General features: G+C 41.8%; 1 protein-coding gene across 4 annotated transcripts in view; it reads left to right on the forward strand.

Annotated features, from left to right (window-relative positions):
• DSTYK (dual serine/threonine and tyrosine protein kinase) overlaps positions 1-21,868 on the forward strand; it is a 61,162-nt gene that overhangs the window by 14,981 nt on the left and 24,313 nt on the right. For all 4 annotated transcript variants that reach the window (XR_012155832.2, XM_073320147.2, XM_073320148.2 and 1 more), the window contains exon 2: positions 6,287-6,675. Coding sequence is in view for 3 of the 4 variants with exons in the window: in XM_073320147.2 (XP_073176248.1) it covers positions 6,287-6,675 (389 nt within the window). In the remaining variant the exon portion in view is untranslated. The remainder of the gene's footprint in view (positions 1-6,286; positions 6,676-21,868) is intronic.

Genomic DNA, 21,868 nt, shown 5'->3' on the forward strand with positions numbered 1-21,868 from the left:
TGGCAACTTTTGGTAGGGCTCTTTGTTCTATGCTCTGCACTGGCTTTACGCTGCGTTTTTTTTTTTTTTTTTTTAATTGAGGAATAGGCACTAGACAGGCCCATGTCTAGGTGTTGGCTGCTGCTGCTCCTGAAGTCTTGTGGTTACACGAGAATCTTGGCATCCATGTAAAACAGCAAGTTTCTAGCCCTCATGGCTATGAAAAAAACTTGAAAATGTGACTTAAGTGTAACTGATTCAGGGATGTCTGCCTGAGACCATAGTTCTGAGTGTGGTAAATGGTCCCATTCATCTCATTATGGGGTTACCAATATGCAGTGCTCCTGCGGGTACGAGGGGGGGTACACTACCACTACCCCATCAAGTGAGGCTGTGGGTACACCTACACCACAAAATAAAGAACTGTTGCACTGAGTCTGAGCCTGGGTCAGCTGACTCTGCTCATGCTACGGGGCTTAAAAGCAGTGTAGATGTCTGGGTTTAGAGTAGAGCGTAGACGAAGATACCTGCCTGGGTTTCAGAGCCCAAGCTCCAGTCTGAGCCCGAACACGTCTACACTGCTATTTTTAGCTCTGTAATGTGAATCTGAGTCAGTTGACCTGGGCTCTGAGACTTGCTGCCACAAGTTTTTGCTGTGTAGATGTACGCTGTGGGAGGAGAAGAGTGTAGTGAGTCTGGCCACTCCATCCTGACTGCTGGCTTAAGTGTTGAGTGTCCCAACCCTGCCTTTTAGGGGCAGAGGACGCTTGTTGACAGTGGGAGTGAGGGCAGAAAGGTCTGCCATGCTGCTGCCCCAGCCTCTTGGGTGCGGGTGAACGTGGCAGGGGCTCTACCATGGCTGCTCCAGGACAAAAGGGCAGGTCCGTAGCATGGTGGTGGGACTCCATTTTGTGCTGTATCTCGGGATCCAGGTTATCTTACTGGCAAGTGTTGGATTAAGACAAAAGCATACTTACTCCTTTAAATGTCTAGTCAAGCAAATAATCAGGACTCCATAAACTTCTGGAAGAATCAGCAGTGTGTTTTTTTTTTTTTTCTTCCCAAAGTTTCAGTGCTCTTGTGAAATGTTGTATAACTGCCATATGACCTCAGAGGTTCCATTTGTAAAAGGGTTTTCTGTCCTTTTGTTAATAAAGTAGCATATGAGAGATTAGGTCCATAAAACTTCTACAATAACGTTCATTTGACTTAGATATTTGTAGTAACTCGCAAGCCAAATCTGAAATCCAGTGCACTTCAGCATTTTGAACAATATCATATATATTATGTGCAACATCTTTGAATGGAAGCAGATTCAATTGGGTGCTCCTCTTGGACAAAAAGGCTGAAATGAAATTAAAATAAAAAACAAGGCCCTGTACTTGGACACAGAAATGCAGTAGTTTAGAACGTATATTCCCAAGCAATAGTTAGGCAAGATTGTAGCAGGAATATATGCCAAACAACTGTTTTTGAGCATAATAGTATGATGGATAAAGATATATATTTTTTTTTAATGAGTCCCCCCCCTTCCCCTCCTAAGTCTGGCCTTGTTAGCTCTTGCTGGCTGGACAGTTAAATCCATCTGTAACACTGGACTTGTTTCAATCTAATTTAAGGCCTTTCCTCTAACCTAGAGTAGATTGAATGGGGAAAAAAGTCAAAAAGGTCAAACGAAGTACGAACGCCAAGTCTGTATTTCGTTTGACTAGTGTAGTGACGTTGACCACGGGGCCCCAAGGCAAGAATCTGAATCCTGGCTTAGCAATTGACATGCTCTGTAGCTTTGGGGAAGTCACCTAAACTTTCTATACCTCTGTTTCCTAATTGGGATGGTTTATCCCATTCATCAGGTAAGGATGGATTGTATAGTATTGGAAAGATGGAGAAAATGCTATATAATTGCTTAAGGTGCCTATCGTTACAGTATTTAGACTACTAAAGAAACTGTAGGACAGGAATCAAACTCTTGTCAATGATTGAAGGTGCTGCTATAGTGATCCATGGCTGTTCCTCCCACTCACTTCTTAAAGAAATCTTGCAATGTGACCTGAAGATGCAGGAATTGGTCTCTGCATGACTCTGTGCCATGGTATTTGACTGCTCAAGCTTCTTCAGTGGGAATGCCCTGTCTAACTGCTCTTGAGAAGGCCACTTGTAGCTTCCTGAAGACCACGTGGATCAAAATAAGGAAGAGTGCATTGTAATGTGGCTTTGCCCTTGGCCCACAAGTAGAGGGTGACGGCACTAGCTTTACTGGTGCTCAAAGATTGAAAAACATTCCTGGACAGTGCTGCAAGGAATAAGAAATGTCATCCATTCATCTTAGTATTTATTATCTCTGACCTTGGATGTTGCCTGCTTTGCTATAGAGAAATCAACAACTCTCTAGCCTTCACTGTAAGCTAGTGCAGTGTCACGCTTTTGAAATGACTAATGACTAAATGACATTGTAAAACTATTGTAGCTTGTATGGTTTTTTTGTTACTGGGCAATAAGACATACTGTGTAACCTGCATAGAAACCGCTGCATTCCATCTGGTGACTTTGGCTGTCCCAGAAGGCAGTGTCTTTCCAGGTGACTAGACTATCTTAAATTGCAATTAAATTAAAGCCATGAAAACAAAGCTCTTGTCGATGCATTAGATTCTGGTATTCCATCAAGGAAAGCTGGTCTGAGCTGAGTTTGTCTATAGATGAATAAATCTGTTGTCCAATAACTTAAGAGCATATGCAGTGTGATCCTACATGGGCCATTAATACAACCACGGGGCACTTTGTTAGACCTTAATATTTGAAACAGTTTTTATAACATACATTTGACTTTTTATGCTACCATTGTGCTTCATTAGTAAGCTGCTATTGTGAGCCACTTGCATTTTCAGTGGAAGGATGAAAATTATAAGGCCATTTGGGAATTAACTGTGAAGCTCAAATTAGGATGGCTGGCAAGATAACACTCAAACAGCATGAGCATTCGCTCTCTGAATCTGCTCAGGTTTCTAGAAACAGGTGATCACAAGTTACCTTGTAGTGTGAGGACTATCCTTCCATTGTTCATAAAAAAGAAAGCTCTCTATACCCTTATGGGTACACAAAGTGAATATATAGATACATGAACAAACCCAGAATAACTTGGAGATTCTTTAATCATAAGAAGTTGTTTCAGCTTTGAAAGATTTCTTCTTTGCTGTTCCTTCCCCAAATTCACTTATGTTCTAAATTGATTTACCATGTTTGATGCCAGAGCTTGGTGCATTTTGTCATACGACACTACTGAAGTTCCTCCTCCTCCACCCCTAACAAGTCTTGTGCATTCCATTAATTTCTATTTTAAGACTAACTCTAGATTGAATTGGATCTCTATCCTTTTTACAGACATCAGTAGCTTGTCCTGTTTTGATGCATTCATGGGATGGGGGTGGAGTAGAAGAAACTCTGTTCCACCTTCATAATTGGCTTGGCTCCATGCCAGAGTCTGAGGTGTAAACTGAGTCTCGTATCTTTTACTTCTACTATCCCTAACTCGTGCTTTCTTTTGAAGTTTTAAAAAGCACATCCCTGTGAAGTCTCTTCCCCCTTAATTGCAGAATCCAATTTAAATTTGCCTCTGTTTTGAAAACTTGTTGCATGGATATCCTTCCTCCCCCCCCCCCGCCCCATCTCATGGATCTTGGCTCTTTGCTATTATCCACCAGTCTAGCACTCATCTCTTCCCTGTTTCTGTGTGTACTGTTGGTGCAAGAATCTTAACCTATGCAGATCCCACTACCTAGAAGAATCGTTCTATATATCAGTCTTTTCAAATCTCATTCAAAACATGGGCCAGATTCTGGGCTAGTTTAAATCACTGTAGCTCTTTTGAACACAATGAGAATCTGGCCCCATATCAGTTTTTTTCCCTCAATTTCTTATACTATCTAGAATTTCTCTGTAGTTGGATTTAGCGTAACTCAAAGGTCCTTAAGATGTGGTTTATAGGGCAGACCGTATAGGACAAAATCATCTTGTACAAACCAGGAATTCAAAAGGGCCAAAACCAGTGCTGAGCATCTCATATTGGCCTTATTGTGTAAGCAGGGGAGCAGACAAAGTATAGGTTAATGGATCAAGTATTCAAGTAATTCAGACTTCTCAAATGAGAAGGTGAGGGAGGGTGTGGCAGCAAGAAATATCACAGCTGCTGTGTGGGAGATGCAGATATTTAATAGACAATCTGTAGTAATTTTGATTATAAAGCAGTTTAGATTAGATTAAAGTTCAAGTTAAATCATATGTAGTGTTTCAAATCAGTATTTTTTTGTAAGTGAACTAATTTTGCATTTTGTGGCACTATTCTTACTCCACTCAACCTCCAGTATTGAAACAAAAGGCATATGTAAGAGGAGTGAAGAAATAAGGATCAATACGTGGCTACTTGCAACGACAATGTGGAGCTTCTTCCCCCTCCCCAGGTCAACTATTTTGTGACTTTTATTTGTTCAGCCTGACCTTTGACCTTCCCATGTAGCCCTCCAACACTTTATCTATTAGGAAAAAGTCAGTCAGTGAAAATTAAAGTAAAAGTAGACCCTAATTGTTTCAGACAATCTCACTGCAGCTCACTCGAACGACAGTACAATATTTACCTCTGACAGCCAGTGAACAAGGTCTCGCTTACACTGCATCCTGTCTTATCCAGATGTGAAAGCATTTAATTTCCTCAAGTTTTTGTAATGTATCAATATCTAGCCATGGGGGAAGCTTTACAGTAGCATTCCTGTAACTACTTCGATGTTACAACCAGAATCTTCAGAAACTGTCACTTCTCATGTCAATGAGCTTAGGCTTTGAAGGTGAGCAAGCCTGTCTTTCTTGTAACCCTCTTGGATGTGTTACGCACTGTCGGGTGGTTTTAGTTTATCTGGGGCTGGGAGGAACTTCAACCAATTCATTGCTTGTTGGATTATTTTATTATTTTTTTTTTTCCTGGTGCATGGCTCAAAGCATTCTATTCAAACAGGGCATTGCAGCTTGGGAAGCGTTTGCAAAATGCTTAATGGCATTCCTAATTCTGTCAGTCCATCTTGTTTTGAAGCCCCAAGATGAAGCACTATTCTAGCACGCTTCAGTATGGTACACAACCACCAGTAAATGTAGGTGCCTCTTAATCATGTCAGCCTTCCCAGTTTCCTCATCTCTCTTCTCAATAGGAAGAGCAAGGGGTGGCTTTTAACTTGCTGAGAAAAGACGATTAAAAACTTACTTTCATACGAAGGATGTCTGGGTGTTGTTTTTCTTCAAGTACTTGCTGTAATAAGCTGCCAGTTGCTTTGCTCTGAACTCTTCTATGGAGGTTTAGAACACATCTTGAGGGATACTGTAGAATAAGCTGATCTGTGAATTTCACATGCTGGGCCAAGGTGAGGGAATATATTGTACGCAGGTAAAGGTAGAAAGAATTTTACAAGTCTCGAGGTGGTGGTCTAGCAGTTAAAATATGGGACCAGGTGCCAGTGCTCCTGGGATGTTGTTCTGGTCAAGTGACTTCCCTCTTAGGACCATTATCCAGCTTGCAAAATTGGGGTGGCTAGCCCAGGGATGTTAAGATTTGTTTAGTTTCTCTCCTGAGACTTTGTAGAAGTACAAAATTAAATTACAAAGATCATATGACGTTTCTAATAGTTGTAGCTATTCATTCAACCACCTCCCCAGCCACAACCCGGGCTTGCCTGGATCTTGTCAAAGTGTTACCTCTTAATTCCAACTTAACTTTCTGTTCAGTTGATTTAGTAAATACAGAAACAGTGATGAGATCCTTCCTAACAAGACCATTGCATTTCATTTTGATGAAATTTAGGAACTTCTGCTGTTGGTATTAAGTCAATACAAGCCCTGAATGGGTTACATTAGTTTGAAGGTGCAGAAGACTTTTAGGAAAAACTTTTTCACTAGGAGGGTAGTGAAACACTGGAATGCGTTACCTAGGGAGGTGGTGGAATCTCCTTCCTTAGAAGTTTTTAAGGTCGGGCTTGACAAAGCCCTGGCTGGGATGATTTAGTTGGGGATTGGCCCTGCTTTGAGCAGGGGGTTGGACTAGATGACCTCCTGAGGTCCCTTTCAACCCTGATTATTCTATGATTTTAAGACAAGTAAATACTTAGTGTTATTAAACGTGAGTGTCTGGCTGGGTTTCTGCTTTTTGTACAGGGCATGCACCTTTCTGAAGATAATGCTGTGCTGACTATAGATACAGAACTGTATGGCACGCATTCTATTGCGTATGTTAATCAGCATTCCTAATGCAATCTGTTTGTTTGAATTCTAGGACAATTGATTTCCTTATCCTTTCCCCGCCATGAAGAGGAGTACCTCCAACTGACAGTGAACTGGCACCCATGCCTTCTAATCCTTGGTCAGAACTGCAATGCCAAATGCCAATTACTAAACATGCTTTTGGGTGAGAAGCTGCTACCCACTACCAAAATAAGCAGTGAGGAGAACTGTAAGAGGCGGCGGATCCGTTTTACACATGGGACACAAACGCAGATTAGTCTGGCGCTGCCTGGGCAGTATGAACTGGTGCATATGTTGGCAGCCCATCAAGGGCAATGGGACACAATACCAGAAGAGGACTTGGAAATCCATGGGGACAATGAGGATCCAGCACACCAGATAGCAGAGCTGGAGGTGACGCTGCCTTACTTGCTACTAAAGGTACTGATCAGAGGCATGCATGTTGTTGGTGCTTGTACTTGTCCAATTTAGTCTTATCAGAAGATGATAAACTTTATTGCACATGAAAATGTTAAGATGTAAAACAATGTGAAGGAAGCTGGAAGAGGCAATATCTCCCCCCCCCCCCCAAGAGAAGCCTGGAAGTGTGGTGGTGATGTAACTGATAGGTATGCACGTGCACCCTGTGTTTGTTGCCCTAGCCACAAATAGATCACTTTTTTTATTACTACCCATCTCAAAAGACAAATTTAAACAGATGCGCCTTAAGCATTTCTTAAACCTGAACGATTGCAGTCCCTAATACCTTCAGAATCTGCCTCCTGTCCAGAATGACTGAGAGAGCAAATGTCTCCTCCAAGTATGACTTGCTGCATAGCACTCGTGTCAGCCCTGTGGGCACAGCCAAAGCATTCCACATCCCAATTCTGTGTTGGGACAGAATGACTTAATGCTCTGTAAGGGCTGAGTACCTTCCGCTCCCAGGCAGCTATGTGAGTTGAGAACTATTGGCGCTTACTCGGCTCAGGTTTTATAACAGAGTGCCAAACCAGGTAAGGCTTTTTTAGGTGGTAACACCCACAGGTGTGTGTGTGGTTTTTTTGTTTTTTTGTTTTTTTCCCTAGTTCGGCTAGAGCAGGGAACTGAGAATCTGTTCCTAGTTTTGTCACAGCTGTGCTGTGACCTTGGGCAAGTCCCGTAACCTCTCGAAATATCCTCATCCGTAAGATAAAGATAATGCAGTCTTACCTCGGGAGTGTTGAGACTCCACAATTATTTAACACATGCTTTTAAAGACGAAAGACTCATTTGCTGGGACTTATGTTCAAAAGCATTTACCATGTTGCGGTATATTCTTATTCCTAGAACACAATGTGGTGACTGGCAGATATCTGCAGTGGGAGATACAGTAGTTGATATCTACTGTCTCTGATCTGTTTCTCAGATCAGTAAGATTATCAATGTACATCTACAGAACAATAAAATAAGTCAGCATTTTCTGTCAATGAGCTACTTACAAACAAGTCTGGTGGGGAGCTACCTTTCATCACTTCCAAGTCACTACATATATTGTATAAACCAGCCTACAGCTAAAGATCAAGTCAGCCTCTGATCATTGAGTGTGGTTTTCTTTTGTGACTTTTTTTTCCAATAGCCATGAGTATTCATGTTGGAATATGCCATCATCATATATGATTAGGGGACTGGAACACATGAGTTATGAGGAGAGGCTGAGGGAGCTGGGCTTGTTTAGCCTGCAGAAGAGAAGAATGAGGGGGGATTTGATAGCTGCTTTCAACTACCTGAAAGGGGGTTCCAAAGAGGATGGCTCTAGACTGTTCTCAATGGTAGCAGATGACAGAACGAGGAGTAATGGTCTCAAGTTGCAGTGGGGGAGGTTTAGATTGGATATTAGGAAAAACTTTTTCACTAAGAGGGTGGTGAAACACTGGAATGCGTTACCTAGGGAGGTGGTAGAATCTCCTTCCTTAGAGGTTTTTAAGGTCAGGCTTGACAAAGCCCTGGCTGGGATGATTTAACTGGGAATTGGTCCTGCTTTGAGCAGGGGGTTGGACTAGATGACCTTCTGGGGTCCCTTCCAACCCTGATATTCTATGATTCTATCTTTATACTGGATCTCTTGGGCATGTGATCATGTGATATCCAGTGGAGTTAAGCTTGAAAGTGTTTAGTTTTAAATTCAAATATCTAACTTATTTGGTTAAATTTTTATATAGGACATCTGAGCATGGTGCAGCTCACAACCCTCTTGCAAATTTCTCATGCAAGTGACAAAGATCTTTGTTTGGCTCCGATTATATTTAGGACATGATGAAAACAGCCACTCGGATTAACTTGAAAAGGGATGGCAAAGTAAGGAGACCTTCTAGCAGAAGAGGGAGTGTGGGGGTTACTGCTTGCCTCATCTTGGGCTGAAGACTTTTTTAAAAGATGAAATTTCATGAGACTAAAAGCAGGGAAGATCAAACATCTAAGAGTATTTATTTAATACATTGCAACAGTGGGAGACTTTGTTAATGTACATAAGGATCAGTTCACTAGGGATAGCTTTCTGTCAGTGTCAAATCATCTGGGCCTAGTCAGGGCCGGCCTTAGGGAGAATGGCGTCCTAGGCCCCGCTGCCTCCAGCCAGTGCTTAATTTGTATTGAAAGAGATGCTGGGGCTCAGGCCCAGCACAAATTAAGCACTGGCTGGGCACTCTCCAGCCTCCCAGCTCTCAAGATGGCATACCAGAGAACCACTAAGTGACAAGAAGTTTATCACACTGTCACATTTGATTTGGGTAAAAAAAAAAAAAAAATTCAAAACGCCATACAGATCTTTCTATACATTGTAAAAGTTGCCACTTTGTAGAGTTCGTCTCTTATATCTGCTCTATCTGGCTGGTTTAATATAATGCCATAAGAAAGGATCATTTATAGATCAGCTTTCCCTCTTGCTGGTCTGTTACATATTTAATAATTTAAAACAAACACAATAAAGACTTATTTTACCTGTTTTTGTATTTGTAATTTTAAGTGATCTAAAAGAGAAGTACGCTCTTCTGCACATTCCAATAAAATAGGATGGATGCTGCATTGTCAACTACAGGAATTTCCACTGTCCGTAACTGGAATTGGAGTCTCAAGAGATTGAGGCTTAAAAAACACATTCACTATAACCGGTCAAACAGAATACAGAACACAGTGTTTGCTTCACCAGGGTTCTGTTCTTATTATTGTATAATTTAGCAACCACTTAACAACTTTCTATGTTAGCTAAAATGTATAAAGTTCAGAAACCATGGCATAAAGGGTATATACATTTTAATCTTTGACTTGCATTGACTGCTATTAAACAGTTTTTACAAAAATAATAATTTGATTAGGCTAATAAATAAATTATTGCAGAAATTGATTCCAGTGCTTATTCAGAAGAAATTAACTTTATTAGGAATTAATTTATAGGGAAATTCCTCCTATGCAAACCTATGCATTCTAGCTTTAATAACATTTTACATCTGCAATGTCAGTCTCTGAATCAGCAAGAAAAACATTGGGCGTGTGTACAAAAAGAGGAGTCTGCCATATGTGTTTTTTTTACTTCAGGATACAAAGACTGTATGGTAGAACATACAGTCGTTCTTTATTTCTCGTGACAGCAACAAAACTTAAATATGTTTGCAGACAAAGCAACACAAAAATAGTGCTGCTCCAAAACTCTGAACTGCTGAGCTACAGTGGGAGCTGGGGACAGATCCAGCAAGCTTCATGAGTTCAGTGGGATTAAGTGTCTGAGTAAGGACTCCTTGCAGATTAAAGGTTTTCAGGATCAAATCTTTGGCTCCCACTGATCGGTTTTTGCGTGCTCACAAGAAAAAAGTAAGGGAGGGAGAGAACCCAGGCAGACAGAGGGGGAGAGGGAGCCATCTTGTGCTAGCGCAGAGAAGCTGAGAAATGGTAGTCACTGATAAAAATTTGTGTGAACAGGCATCTAATCTGAGAGGTATGTCTGAAATCTGTAAAATACACTAACAATAATGAATAACCCCTTCTCCCCTAAGACCTGCACTTGCCTCCTGCACTTGCCTCCTGCACCCCCTTCTCCCCTAACCTCTTCTGTGCCCACATAGAATCATCTCAGTCAGCTCCTGGAGTATTCTAGGATGCATTTCATCAGGCCCTAGTGACTTGACAACATCTAACTGTCTAATTTTTAACTTCTTCTTTCCCTATTTTAGCCTCTCCTACCTCATTTTCACTGACATTCACTACGTTAGACGTATAATCGCCACCAACCTTCTTGGTGAAAACCAAAACAAAGTTCATAGGCATTTCCACATTTTCTGTTGTAATTTCCTCCTCTTCCCCCCCCACCCCCCCCAAATTGAGTAACAGGCTAGCTAGTTTGATCTCATTTTGTGCCTTGGCCTTTCCAATTTAGTTTCCACTTTTTGTAGGACTCTTCAGATCACTGAAGATCTCCTGGGTAAGCCAGGGTGGTCTCTGGCCAGACTTCCCATCTGTCCTATGCAGTGGGATAGTTTACTCTTGTGCCCTTAATGTCTCTTTGAAAAACTGCCAACTGTCTTCAGTTGTTTTTTCCCCTTAGACTTGCTCCCCATGGGAGCTTACCTACCAACTCCCTGAGTTTGCTAAAGTCTGCCCTCTTGAAATCAATTGCGTTTATTTTGCTGTTTTCCCTCCTACCATTCCTTAGAATCATGAACTCATCATTTCATGTTTCAGAGTAACAGCCGTGTTAGTCTGTATTCGCAAAAAGAAAAGGAGTACTTGTGGCACCTTAGAGACTAACCAATTTATTTGAGCATGAGCTTTCGTGAGCTACAGCTCACTTCATCGGATGCACGGATTTCATGATCACTTTCACCCAAGATGCCTTCCACTTTCAAAATTCTCAACCAGTTCCTCTCTTTGTCAAAATCAAATCTAGAACAGCTTTCTCCACTTTCTGAAATAAATGGTCTCCAGTACATTCCAAGAACTTGTTGGATAATCTGTGTCCTGCTGTGTTGTTTTCCCAACAGATGTCTGAGTAGTTGAAGTCCCCCATCACCACCGAGCCCTGTGCTTTGGATGATTGTTAGCTCTTTTAAAGAGCCTCAACCACATGGGGGGGTACAGACCTGGAAATGCGAAGCACCTGGTGTTGCTGCTCACTTCGCCCTCTCCCAGCTCCCTGGGGGCGGGGGGTACAGAGGAACATTGGCGGGGGGGGGTGAGCAGTAACACCAGGTGCTCTGTGCATCACTGTTCACCCCTCCTCACCAAAACATTCCTTCATAGGGAGGAATCAGAGAGAAATCTGGGCATCCCCCACATCTCCTCTGCGAGTTTGGGAGGTGGGGGATAATGCCCCTCTACCCTTCCAAACTCCACCTATGTGCAGCGCTCCCCTCTGTCACTCGCTGCTCTGAGTGCTCCCCTGCCCACCGGCAGTGCACATCTCTGCACTGTGCCTGGTGCCCCCCTGACCATGGAAGCCTGGGTGGGAGCCCATGTCGCTGGTCCTGCCTGGAGTACATTGAAGGCTTTCTGAAATTCTTCCACCATTGTTCTGGCTTTGATGGGCTTGTTGAGCAGACTAGACCCACACCAAGCAGAGGTAAGTAACACAGTGGTAAAATGCCTGCTGGTGATGGACCGTAGTGCTGGCACATTATCAGAGCAATAAGAGGATTTACAAGAATACTTAAAATAGACATAACCCCAAATCTGCACCTCTGTAGCATGGCTCTTGCAAAGAAATTCCTGCTTGCTTTGACTAGAGACACAAAGCTAGTGAGCTGCTAGTAACAATTGCATGCTGGTGGAGATCATGACTTTAAGGCAGGGGTTCTCAAACGGGGGGTCGGGGCCCCTGAGGGGGTTGTGAGGTTATTACTTGGGGGGTTGTGAAGTTATTACGTGGGGGGTTGCAAGCTGTCAGCCTCCACCCCAAACCCCGCTTTGCCTTCAGCATTTATAATGGTGTTAAATATATTAAATGTTTGTAATACAGCCTCTGTTTGTCAGAGGGTGGAGATGGATGGCAGGAGAGAGATCACTAGATCATTACCTGTTAGGTTAATTCCCTCTGGGGCACCTGGCGTTGGCCACTGTCGGCAGACAGAATACGGGCTGGATGGTCTGACCCACTATGGTCTGACCCACTATGGCCTTTATGTTAATTTATAAGGGGGGGTCGCATTCAGAGGCTTGCTATGTGAAAGGGGTCACCAGTACAAAAGTTTGAGAATCACCATTTTAAGGCGTAAGTGTCCACACTACGGTTATTTTTTTACCAGAGGTTCTGAGCATCCCAGTTCCTGTTGACACCCACTGAGCAGAAGGAACCCAAAGCTTTTGAAAAATCAAGCTGCAGATGTACCCTTGCTCTAGCTGTTCTCTATGCTATTTCTGATAGTCTCATCTTTTTTTAACCCGCCCCCAACAGTATTGAATCTAGATTGGTGCTTACAGATCTTTGTGCCAAGGATTTTGTTTGTGACACCATCTCCCCCTCACTAGAGTCACTGAAGAAACATTGTCCTGCTATGCTCTAAAAAAATTAGAATGGGCTTGACTGTGGCGTTGCCTTACGGACTCTGAACACTGCTTACTAGACCTACATTTGAATTCAGTAGAACTTGTTCTGCATTTGACTTAGGTGTTGCTCATAACGGTCATAACCTCTAATTCTCTCTCTTAAAATGTTTACCAATAGAAGGCAGTCTTGATCGTGGAAATGCTGACACATCCATTGCTTGTAATGGATGTTGTGTGGGTTTAAAAAAAATCTAGGCAAGATGCTTAATTACATAGGCAGGTTTGCACTGGGCACTTATAGAAAAGTGAGACAGACCTCATCTAAAGAACAAAGTGGCTCTTAAGTGACAGTACATCCTAGAAGGTTCTGTAAAGCTCTGTAGGAACACAGCAGATCTGGAGCATTATGCAGTCGGCACATGTTTGGCAGTCTTAACATGTTAACCTTTTAGCTTGAGAAACTTCGGTGTTTAGGATAGGATTTGCTACCTTTTTCTGGGTTACTAAAGGATATCCTCGCTGAAATAAACATCTTGCTTCACAGAAAGAAGAGCCAGGAATCTGACTCTATGTGGGTATGGTGGTTTGGGAGCACAATTCTGTGCTGGCAGGTATATTTGCTCTTAAGCATATTTATAATGTAGATGGCCCCAAAACCCCTCACATTTGGCAAGGCTATTCTACTCCTTGGGGATCACTTGTACAAAAGAATGCCTCTGGACCACAGAGGAATAATCAATGCAACCAAACAGATTTATGGTGAAAGTAAACACTTATTAATTTTGCTAAATCAGTAGGGCTTAAAGGCTCTAACTGAGATCTCTGAAATATTGTGCATCCCTGGGAAAACCATTTGACAACTAAAGAGGTGTTAGTGCAGACGGAAACTTCTTTTATACCCTGGATCACAGATCAATCTTGCTTTGTGCTTCACTCTTAGTGGGGTGATTTCCTTAACTTTGAATGCAGGTGGAGTCTGAGACTAGTAGGTGCTTACAGGAAATTCCTAATAAAAATGTAAGGAAACAGTACTTGCCACATGCGTTCAATACTTTAGATCTTTTTCGGGAAAAAAGGTTTTTAAAGGAAAAAATATAAGGTTTGTTCCTTGCACTTTATCTCAAGGAACAAAATTAGATGGGTCAGTAACTTCATTGAATTGGCTTTGCTACTGCTGCTTGTGCACCAATGCAGTGCTGTTACGTTTGACTTCTCTTCACCGTTTGTCCATTACAGGTGGCAAAGAATGTGACTGCATTTCCCTGTGGTCTTAACTGTAAAGAACATTCTAAGCAAAGGCTGAAGCAAACATTGGTTTCCTGTCTTGTTTCTGAGACCCTAAGGGTATGTCTACACTGCAAAGTTGTCAACTGACTCAAGCTCATGCTACAGAGCTAAAAATAACAGCGTAGACATTTTGGGTTGGGCTGGAGCTTGGGCTCTCAAACCCAACGGGGGGAGGGGCCTTTGAGTCCAGGGTCCAGCCTGAGCCCAAATATCTACACTGCTATTTCTAGCCTTGTACCCAAGCCCAAATCAGTTGACCTGGGCTCTGAGGCTTGTTGCCACATTACCTTTTGCAGTGTAGATATATTCTCTGAGGCTGGCTTCTGGCTGAGCCTTTCCTCCAAACCCCAGTATAGCACAGCTGCAATTAAGTTTGACTGAGGTGCTTTTGCTGAGCACCAGAATTAAATATCTGAGAGTTGTTCTGTTTAGGTCTTACACTGGGCCTATCAACTTGGGTTCAGTGCTAGAGGGATGGTATTCTCAGAAGTACAATCACTGGGAAATTCATATTTCCTTCCACCTGTATCTGATTAGAGCTAGAGTCTGGGTCTTGTGCTATGCTCTGAATGTCACTACTTTCAGTTTTTGCTGGCTTAGAGTGATTTCTCTCTCCCTCTCTCTCTCTTGATGGGGCAGGTTCTGTGGCTTTTGCAGTAGGGTTAGAAGAGTCTAGTGTTAAACACTATTCAGACTGTTTCCTATGTCTTGTATGTTATCTGTAGACTTGTTTAATTGGCCCTCTTGCTGATGGAAGAACACAAACTTCCATAGTGGAGCAGGATTCCTATTTATGACACAGATGGTCTTTATCCAAAGAAACAAAGTAGCACTAACAACCTTTTTATTTGCAAAAGGTGCTGGCACAGAGTGTTACTGTCAGTTTTAGTTTAGAGTGCTGGCCTGGGATTCAAAGTTCTGGGATCAGTTCCCTAATCTGCCATACACTTCGTGTTACCTTGAGCAAATCATTTAATTTCTTGATGCCTCAGGTCTTTCTGTTAAATGGGGATAATTGTACTTCCTTACCTCACAGGGATGTTGAGGGTAAACATATCAAAGATCATGAGGTGCTCTGATACTTTGGTAACCTGGCCATATAAGTACCTCCGATTTGTAGTGCAGTTGTATAACTTGCCCCTAGCAGCGTCTGATTTTAATTATTGTGTTGCTTGAGTGCTGTGGTAGATCCATTCTCGGAATCCGAAGAGTACTGGAATTGGTTTAGTGTTTGAGTGAAATACTGAGTTGAGACTTGAGTCTCACTAAGCGTAATTTGCTGCAGCAAAAGCTTGTCTAACAGAGGATAGCCTCTGAGCACCTCTAACTACAAAAAGTCTTTCCTCAATAAATGGAAAGTGAAACTGTGTCAGGTCTAATAATCTGGGGTAGGGTCATTTTTGGAAGCAGCAAATGAATCTTATTCTTAGATGAATAGGGGGCAGGTATATGAAAATATGGCAATCCTCTGCCAATTTTTATCCTAAAGGACAAGGCAACTGGCTGTGTCCCTAAATAGCTTATTGCACTGAGATAAAGATCTTCAATTGCTTGTCTCTTCTTCATTATGTATTGTGTATAGTGTCTCTCCTTTTACCTGTATTTATTTAGTACTGGGGCTAACTTCTCTCTTTGAATAGAGGTGTACAGAATTTAGTCCATAGAAATATGCATAGGCTGTCAGAGAGAGGAGAATGGAATGCTTTTTTCCTAATTGGTTACATTGTATTACAGTTCTTAATGAATAGGTGCTGTCAACATATGTCAGGCAATATTCTCTCAAGAAGCAGAATTGTAACCCCGCTAGTTGTGTAGTTGGTGTTTAGGTCTCCAAGTGTTCAATAAGTCTTGATTTTTAGACCAGGTTTTAACTTTGGAGAAACATGGATGTAATTATTTGATAGTAATGTATTTGAAGCTTTTGCTTCAGCAGAGCATACTGACTGAGAGCTCTGATTTAGTGAGAACTGACTTAAGGTTCCAAGATATTTCCATAAATCACTGTGTGACTGCAGCAATTCTAGCTAACAGTCCTCTCAGTGAAACTGCCCTATGAGGTGTACATGCTGCTGGGCACACACAAGAAGACTAGACTGGTGCCTTGAAGAGTTTGTAAGTTTAAGAATTTACAACTGAATAGCATATGGAAATATTCAGAGAAGCACCATAAATTGGGGAAAATTACCTCATAGAAGTAAAAGCAAACAAATGATGCAAATGTTGCTAGAAAACCCTACAAGGTCTCTGTTAAAACAAGGACCAGTTGCTCACGCTGCATTTTGTGTTGGTTTTTTTTTTAAGCCCATCTCCTAGAGACAGTACTGGCTTCCTCCTTTGTTTATAGTCATCTGTGTGAGTCATCTTTCAATGTGAATATTGCAGAATTGCCTATCCAATTTTTCTTTAACTTGTACTCTTGTTCAGCCACGGACTTGGGAGTCCCATGACAGTAATAGCAGGAAAACTGCTGGCAAGACTTTTTTAGGGCAGAAAATGGGAGACTACTCAAGTCTTTCATTTGACTAAAAATTCGTATTCATGTTTTTGCTCGAGCTCAGTGGCTTCCTCTGGTGCACAGTGAAGATCTCACTTATGCCTTCATTTCTGGATTATTTGGGAGAATTTTTGAACTCTCTTAATAAAGTAGCATCCAAAATTGTAATTCTTTCAGCCACACCCAAAGGGGAATATTTAACTCTTCATCAAATGGAAAGGAAGTTTGTTTCAGAGCTGGCCCTTCATTGCAAGTTTTTAGTATTGGGACTTCCAAGTTGCAATGTCAACCAGTGGGGAGCAATCAGGATGCAGGACACCTCAGAGCAATCAATTTAAAGCACAGAGCAACCAGGCACTGGCTAAATGGAAGCTCTAAAAATGCATGCATCATGGTTAGCTAGTTAAAACAGAGAGCAAGTTATAGCTCAATCTAGCCTTTGTTAGCAGAATTATTTTGTGCCACCTCCTCCCCCCCATCCCCTTTTAAATGGGAGACTACTACTATTGGAAACAAATAATACTGAAAGAACTGACTAGGTGAATGTTTACTCAAAAGGCTACGCATATGTTAAAATCATGCTTAAATTAAACCTGAGTCTGAAGCTACCCCCCTTGTGGACAAAGGCAAGGTATCCTACATAGGACTTCTTGACTACCCCAAAAGGTAACCCTATTTGTGCTGCCTTGCACCTCTTTATCAAAGGATCTGAAAGCACCTCACAGATATCAGAAGTATCTGATTAAGTCTCTACAGGTGAGTAAATTGCATCCATTATATTGAGATTTGACTTCAATACAGAAGTCAAAAATGAGCTTTACAGACAATCTTATCTCCTCCACCAGCACTCAATTCCTTATGTAAATAAATAATCTAATTGCCCAAATGAAGGTCTAGACTGAACAAGTGAAAGTGAATCTTAAACTGTATCCTTAAAACTGCTCAGCTCTAGGGCTATTGGCCCTCCTCCCACAGCTCAGCCCTGAAGATGGAGCCCAAGAAGCTACTTGAATTTTAAAAAAAGGAATGGTTTCAGAGTAACAGCCGTGTTAGTCTGTATTCGCAAAAAGAAAAGGAGTACTTGTGGCACCTTAGAGACTAACCAATTTATTTGAGCATAAGCTTTCGTGAGCTACAGCTCCGATGAAGTGAGCTGTAGTTCACGAAAGCTTATGCTCAAATAAATTGGTTAGTCTCTAAGGTGCCACAAGTACTCCTTTTCTTTTTGCGAAAAAAAGGAATGTTTTTCTCACCTTTTGCCTAGCTCTTGCCTTTCATTGTGATTTTTTTTTCATGGTCTAATGCAGTACTGATTGGGTTTCCAACTCTGCAGGGCAATACTGAAATTCAAAAACTTTTATATGGATGTGAAATTTTGTCTCTTGTTTGTAATTTTTTTAAAGACCCTTTTTTCTTGGGCCTGTACTGCTGGAGTGTTTTATTTCTCTTCTCAGGGAGCACTTCTCCCCTAGCAAAAATCTCTAGTAAAATTTTTAAAGGAGACTCCTAGAGTCTCAGATTCTGTGGAAGTGAGTGACATCCTCCACTTGGTTCCACAGCAGAGAAACTAACTGGGATACTTTGCTCATAGCTTTTGAAGCCAATGCCATTAAATCAGATTTAAATAGTTTTGCCTGGCTACATAAAAGCATTTCCAGTTAATTTAAAATATTTTTTCCCTTCTAAAATAGTGATACTCCACTACAAATAACTGACTAATGTGCAAGCCCAGTGCTGTGGGGAAGTTCATGTAATGAACTGTCTGTAAACATGAAAAGATGACATACTTGCATGAGAGGATCCCTGTGACAGCTCAACATCTGGTCCCAGGCACCTAAGGGACTCTGATACTGCAAGAATCAATAGCAGAATCTTGAGGAACAACACTGATTTGTTACAGATGCATTTCAGTTTTTCAGGTTCAGATTAAGGAAGGCTGTCTAACCATAGTGTCTAATGAAGATCTTCAATTTAAATAGACTATTGCCCTGTTTAAGATGCCTTCCTAATGTTCTCTCTTGGCTGTGAAATCTTACTTGTTGCACTGTAAACAGAAATGCCAAAAACTCTATTTAGAATGTTGATACCATACTTGTACCCAATGTCTAATTGTCACTGAAGGTAAAATGGTATGAAGATTGCAGCCTCATCCCACCCAAATGACGACACTATTGCTGTCATCACCATCAGTACATGCTTAACAGCTCATCAGTTGTCATCCGCCCCTTCCAAGTGACCAAATGGTAGGTAATTCATTTAACAACTGGTAGAACAAAGTGTATAAGCCACTGGAGTGTTTAGCTAATTGCATGATCTGATTGGTTGAGCTCTTGAAGCCCATAGAAGGGAGTGGTCTAAATACAATACTGGGAACTAGGAACCAAGTTCCAGTCATGTCTTGGACACTGACTCACTCCAACCTTGGGCAATTCACTTAATTCAGGTTTCAGAGTAACAGCTGTGTTTAGTCTGTATTCACAAAAAGAAAAGGAGTACTTGTGGCACCTTAGAGACTAACCAATTTATTTGAGCATAAGCTTTCGTGAGCTGCAGCTCACTTCATCGGATGCATCTGATGAAGTGAGCTGCAGCTCACGAAAGCTTATGCTCAAATAAATTGGTTAGTCTCTAAGGTGCCACAAGTACTCCTTTTCGCTTAATTCAGTACCTCAGTTTCCCAATCGTTGAAATGGTGTGAATACTGGACTGCCTCAAATTGTTAATTCTCATTTAGAGTACTTTGAAGCAGGAAAAAATTGTAATCTGTAAGTGTTAAGTACCTATACCGCTCCTTCTTCCAATTCATAAAGTAATTTCACCCATATGAAAACTTACCTCTATAGCACTTGAGAAAAGAAGGTAAGTATCTGTTACAGAGGAGGGGTTAAGTGACTGGCCCAAGTGTAACTTGTTTAATTCTTACTGTGTTGCAATGCTTATTCATGTTCCTATGCAACATTCACTGGGCATTACGTCAGTAATCAAAATATTACAGTTCTGACCAACCTCTAGACAGCTGTTGGTGCAGTCATTTGGGCAATTACTCCACAAGGTAGGCATTCTCCTGGAGCCTTTCCATCTATGAACACTGTGGCTAAGAACTGTAGCTAAAAATTTGTGGTCTAACTCAATAAAGTTATACCATATATGAATTTTACTTGTAGCGAATAATGCAGCCTCCTAACAGTATTTAACTCCTATTCAGGTGGTAGAGTCCCAGAGCCACACCAACAACTGAACTCTTACCTTTACAGCTGAAATGTTCAATGCTTGAATCACTCATTAGAAACACAGGATATGACTGGCAACTTAGGTGGGCCAGTCTGAACTTGGGTATCTCTTCTAGCAGTGGCCAGTGTCTCTTTCACCATAGGCAGGTGAAGAGCCTACAAATCAGTATATTGTGGGAAGGGTGAGGGACAAATTCACCACTGGAAGTGCCAGGAAGTTAACTTGTACTTGACTGATCTTCTTGGCTTGCATATCTACAAACTTTGGCAGTTTATAGTGTCATCGTATTTAACCCCACTGTAATAATGGTCACTTTGCTATTTTCATTTATGCAATAACTATAAGTTGTAGTAGCAGTGGATAGGAGTCTATTTAGGGCAGTAACTGTGTGCTTGGAATACACGCTTAAAGTTGAAAAGAGGCTTGATGCAGGATTTTTCATGACTTGTGTCCGAGCCATACAGGATCAACTTACAGTTGGTCTAAAGAGGACCAGTACAAATAACTGCAAAGTGGATAGAAGAACTTCTTGAAGCGTCTAGCCAGAAAATGTAAAAGCTCTCCTGCATGTCCCCACACAACCTAAAATTTACCTGACTGTCTGCTTGTATGTGTGGTGGTGTGCAGGTGTATTTGTTTTTGCACCTGGGAGAGGGGCTAGCTACTGTTTTTTCTGTGGTAGAAGTAATAGTAACTGAAAAATCAGGGATGGTCCTTAAAGATTTGGTTCAAGGTCAACAAACAAAAGTGAGTGAAGCTAGTTAAGGATTTTCCTTTCCTTTTGCTAAAGGTACAAATACAGAAGGCATCGGATCTTAACACTAAGTCAGTCATTGATGAGACTCTTTGAGCTTTTAAACTGTTTGGCCAACAGGTGGTTATAAAACAAATACAGTAAACAAATGTGGCTGCAATGTAGTCTTAAAGGAAAAGCAAACTTTGCTAGTAAGCAGTGTCGTCTTTTTAAAATTAGAGAGAGGATGTTGGCATCTCGGACAAGCTCCTTGAGAGGTAGCGTGGATGGTGGAAATGGTTCTAAGATAGCCTTTTCTCTAGGTCAGTGGTTCTCAAACTGTGGGTCAGGACCCCAGAGTGGGTCACAACCCTGTTTTAATGGGGTTGCTAGGGCTGGCATTAGACTTGCCAGGGCCAAAGCCTGAGCCGCACGACCCGGGGCCAAAGCCGAAGCCCAAGGGCTAAAGCCCTGGGTGGGAAGGCTCAGGTTACAGGCCCCGCATCTGGATCTAAAGCCCTTGAGCTTCAGCTTTGACCCCACCTCACCCCTCCCACCTGGGGTGGCGGGCTCAAGCTGTGGGTCCCTGCTTCTGGGGGTCATGTAGTAATTTTTGTTGTCAGAAGGGGGTCACCGTGCAATGAAGTTTGAGAACCTCTGCTCTAGTAACTAGTTCAGATCCAGCTCTGTGCAGTAGTGAATGCAAGCCACCTCAGTATGGTAACTTTTTTTGCATTAGCGTATGTATAATGAGTTGGTTGATGCAACTGGATTTCTAGTGTCCAGAAATATCTGCACACTAACTGCCCTTTGGCAGTCTAGAAATGGACCGAGAACTGAATAGGCCAGGGAGGCTGAACTCCCTTTTGTCCTAAATGGGGGATTTTCAAGACAGGTTTGAGTCATGCCAGCAGATAGCAGAGAGAACAGCACACGCGTCCCTGAGCTATTCTTGTGTTGCGGATCTACTGATTTCATTCTCCAGGCTGGCAGTGTGCTCTCACTAGTTCCTGTCCTAAAAATCATCATAGTAGTTTAGAAAACCTTCAATGCTGAATCACAAAAACATGGATCTTGTGTCAGGGACTTCAATAGCTTTAGCTGATTTGAAGCATTCTAGCCATATCTCAGCGAGACGCAATGAGTAAAAATTCTAAATGAAGTGACTCAAGTGAAAAGTCTGAAATATTGAAGTGAGCTAAGATATATTCTCAGTTCTCCAATCTTTCACAATGAAAATGAAATAAAAAGTCAGCTCTTGCAAGACCGAGAGGCTTGAGGTCGAAAATAGGACCATGGATCCTGTACTGCCACGTGAAACTTGGGTTGGATTTGAACCTTGTTTGCTGATTCCAAGACTTCATTGTCTAGTATTGCTG

The sequence above is a fragment of the Lepidochelys kempii genome, chromosome 21 (genome assembly GCF_965140285.1).
Source record: "Lepidochelys kempii isolate rLepKem1 chromosome 21, rLepKem1.hap1, whole genome shotgun sequence".
Lineage (NCBI taxonomy): Eukaryota > Metazoa > Chordata > Testudines > Cheloniidae > Lepidochelys > Lepidochelys kempii.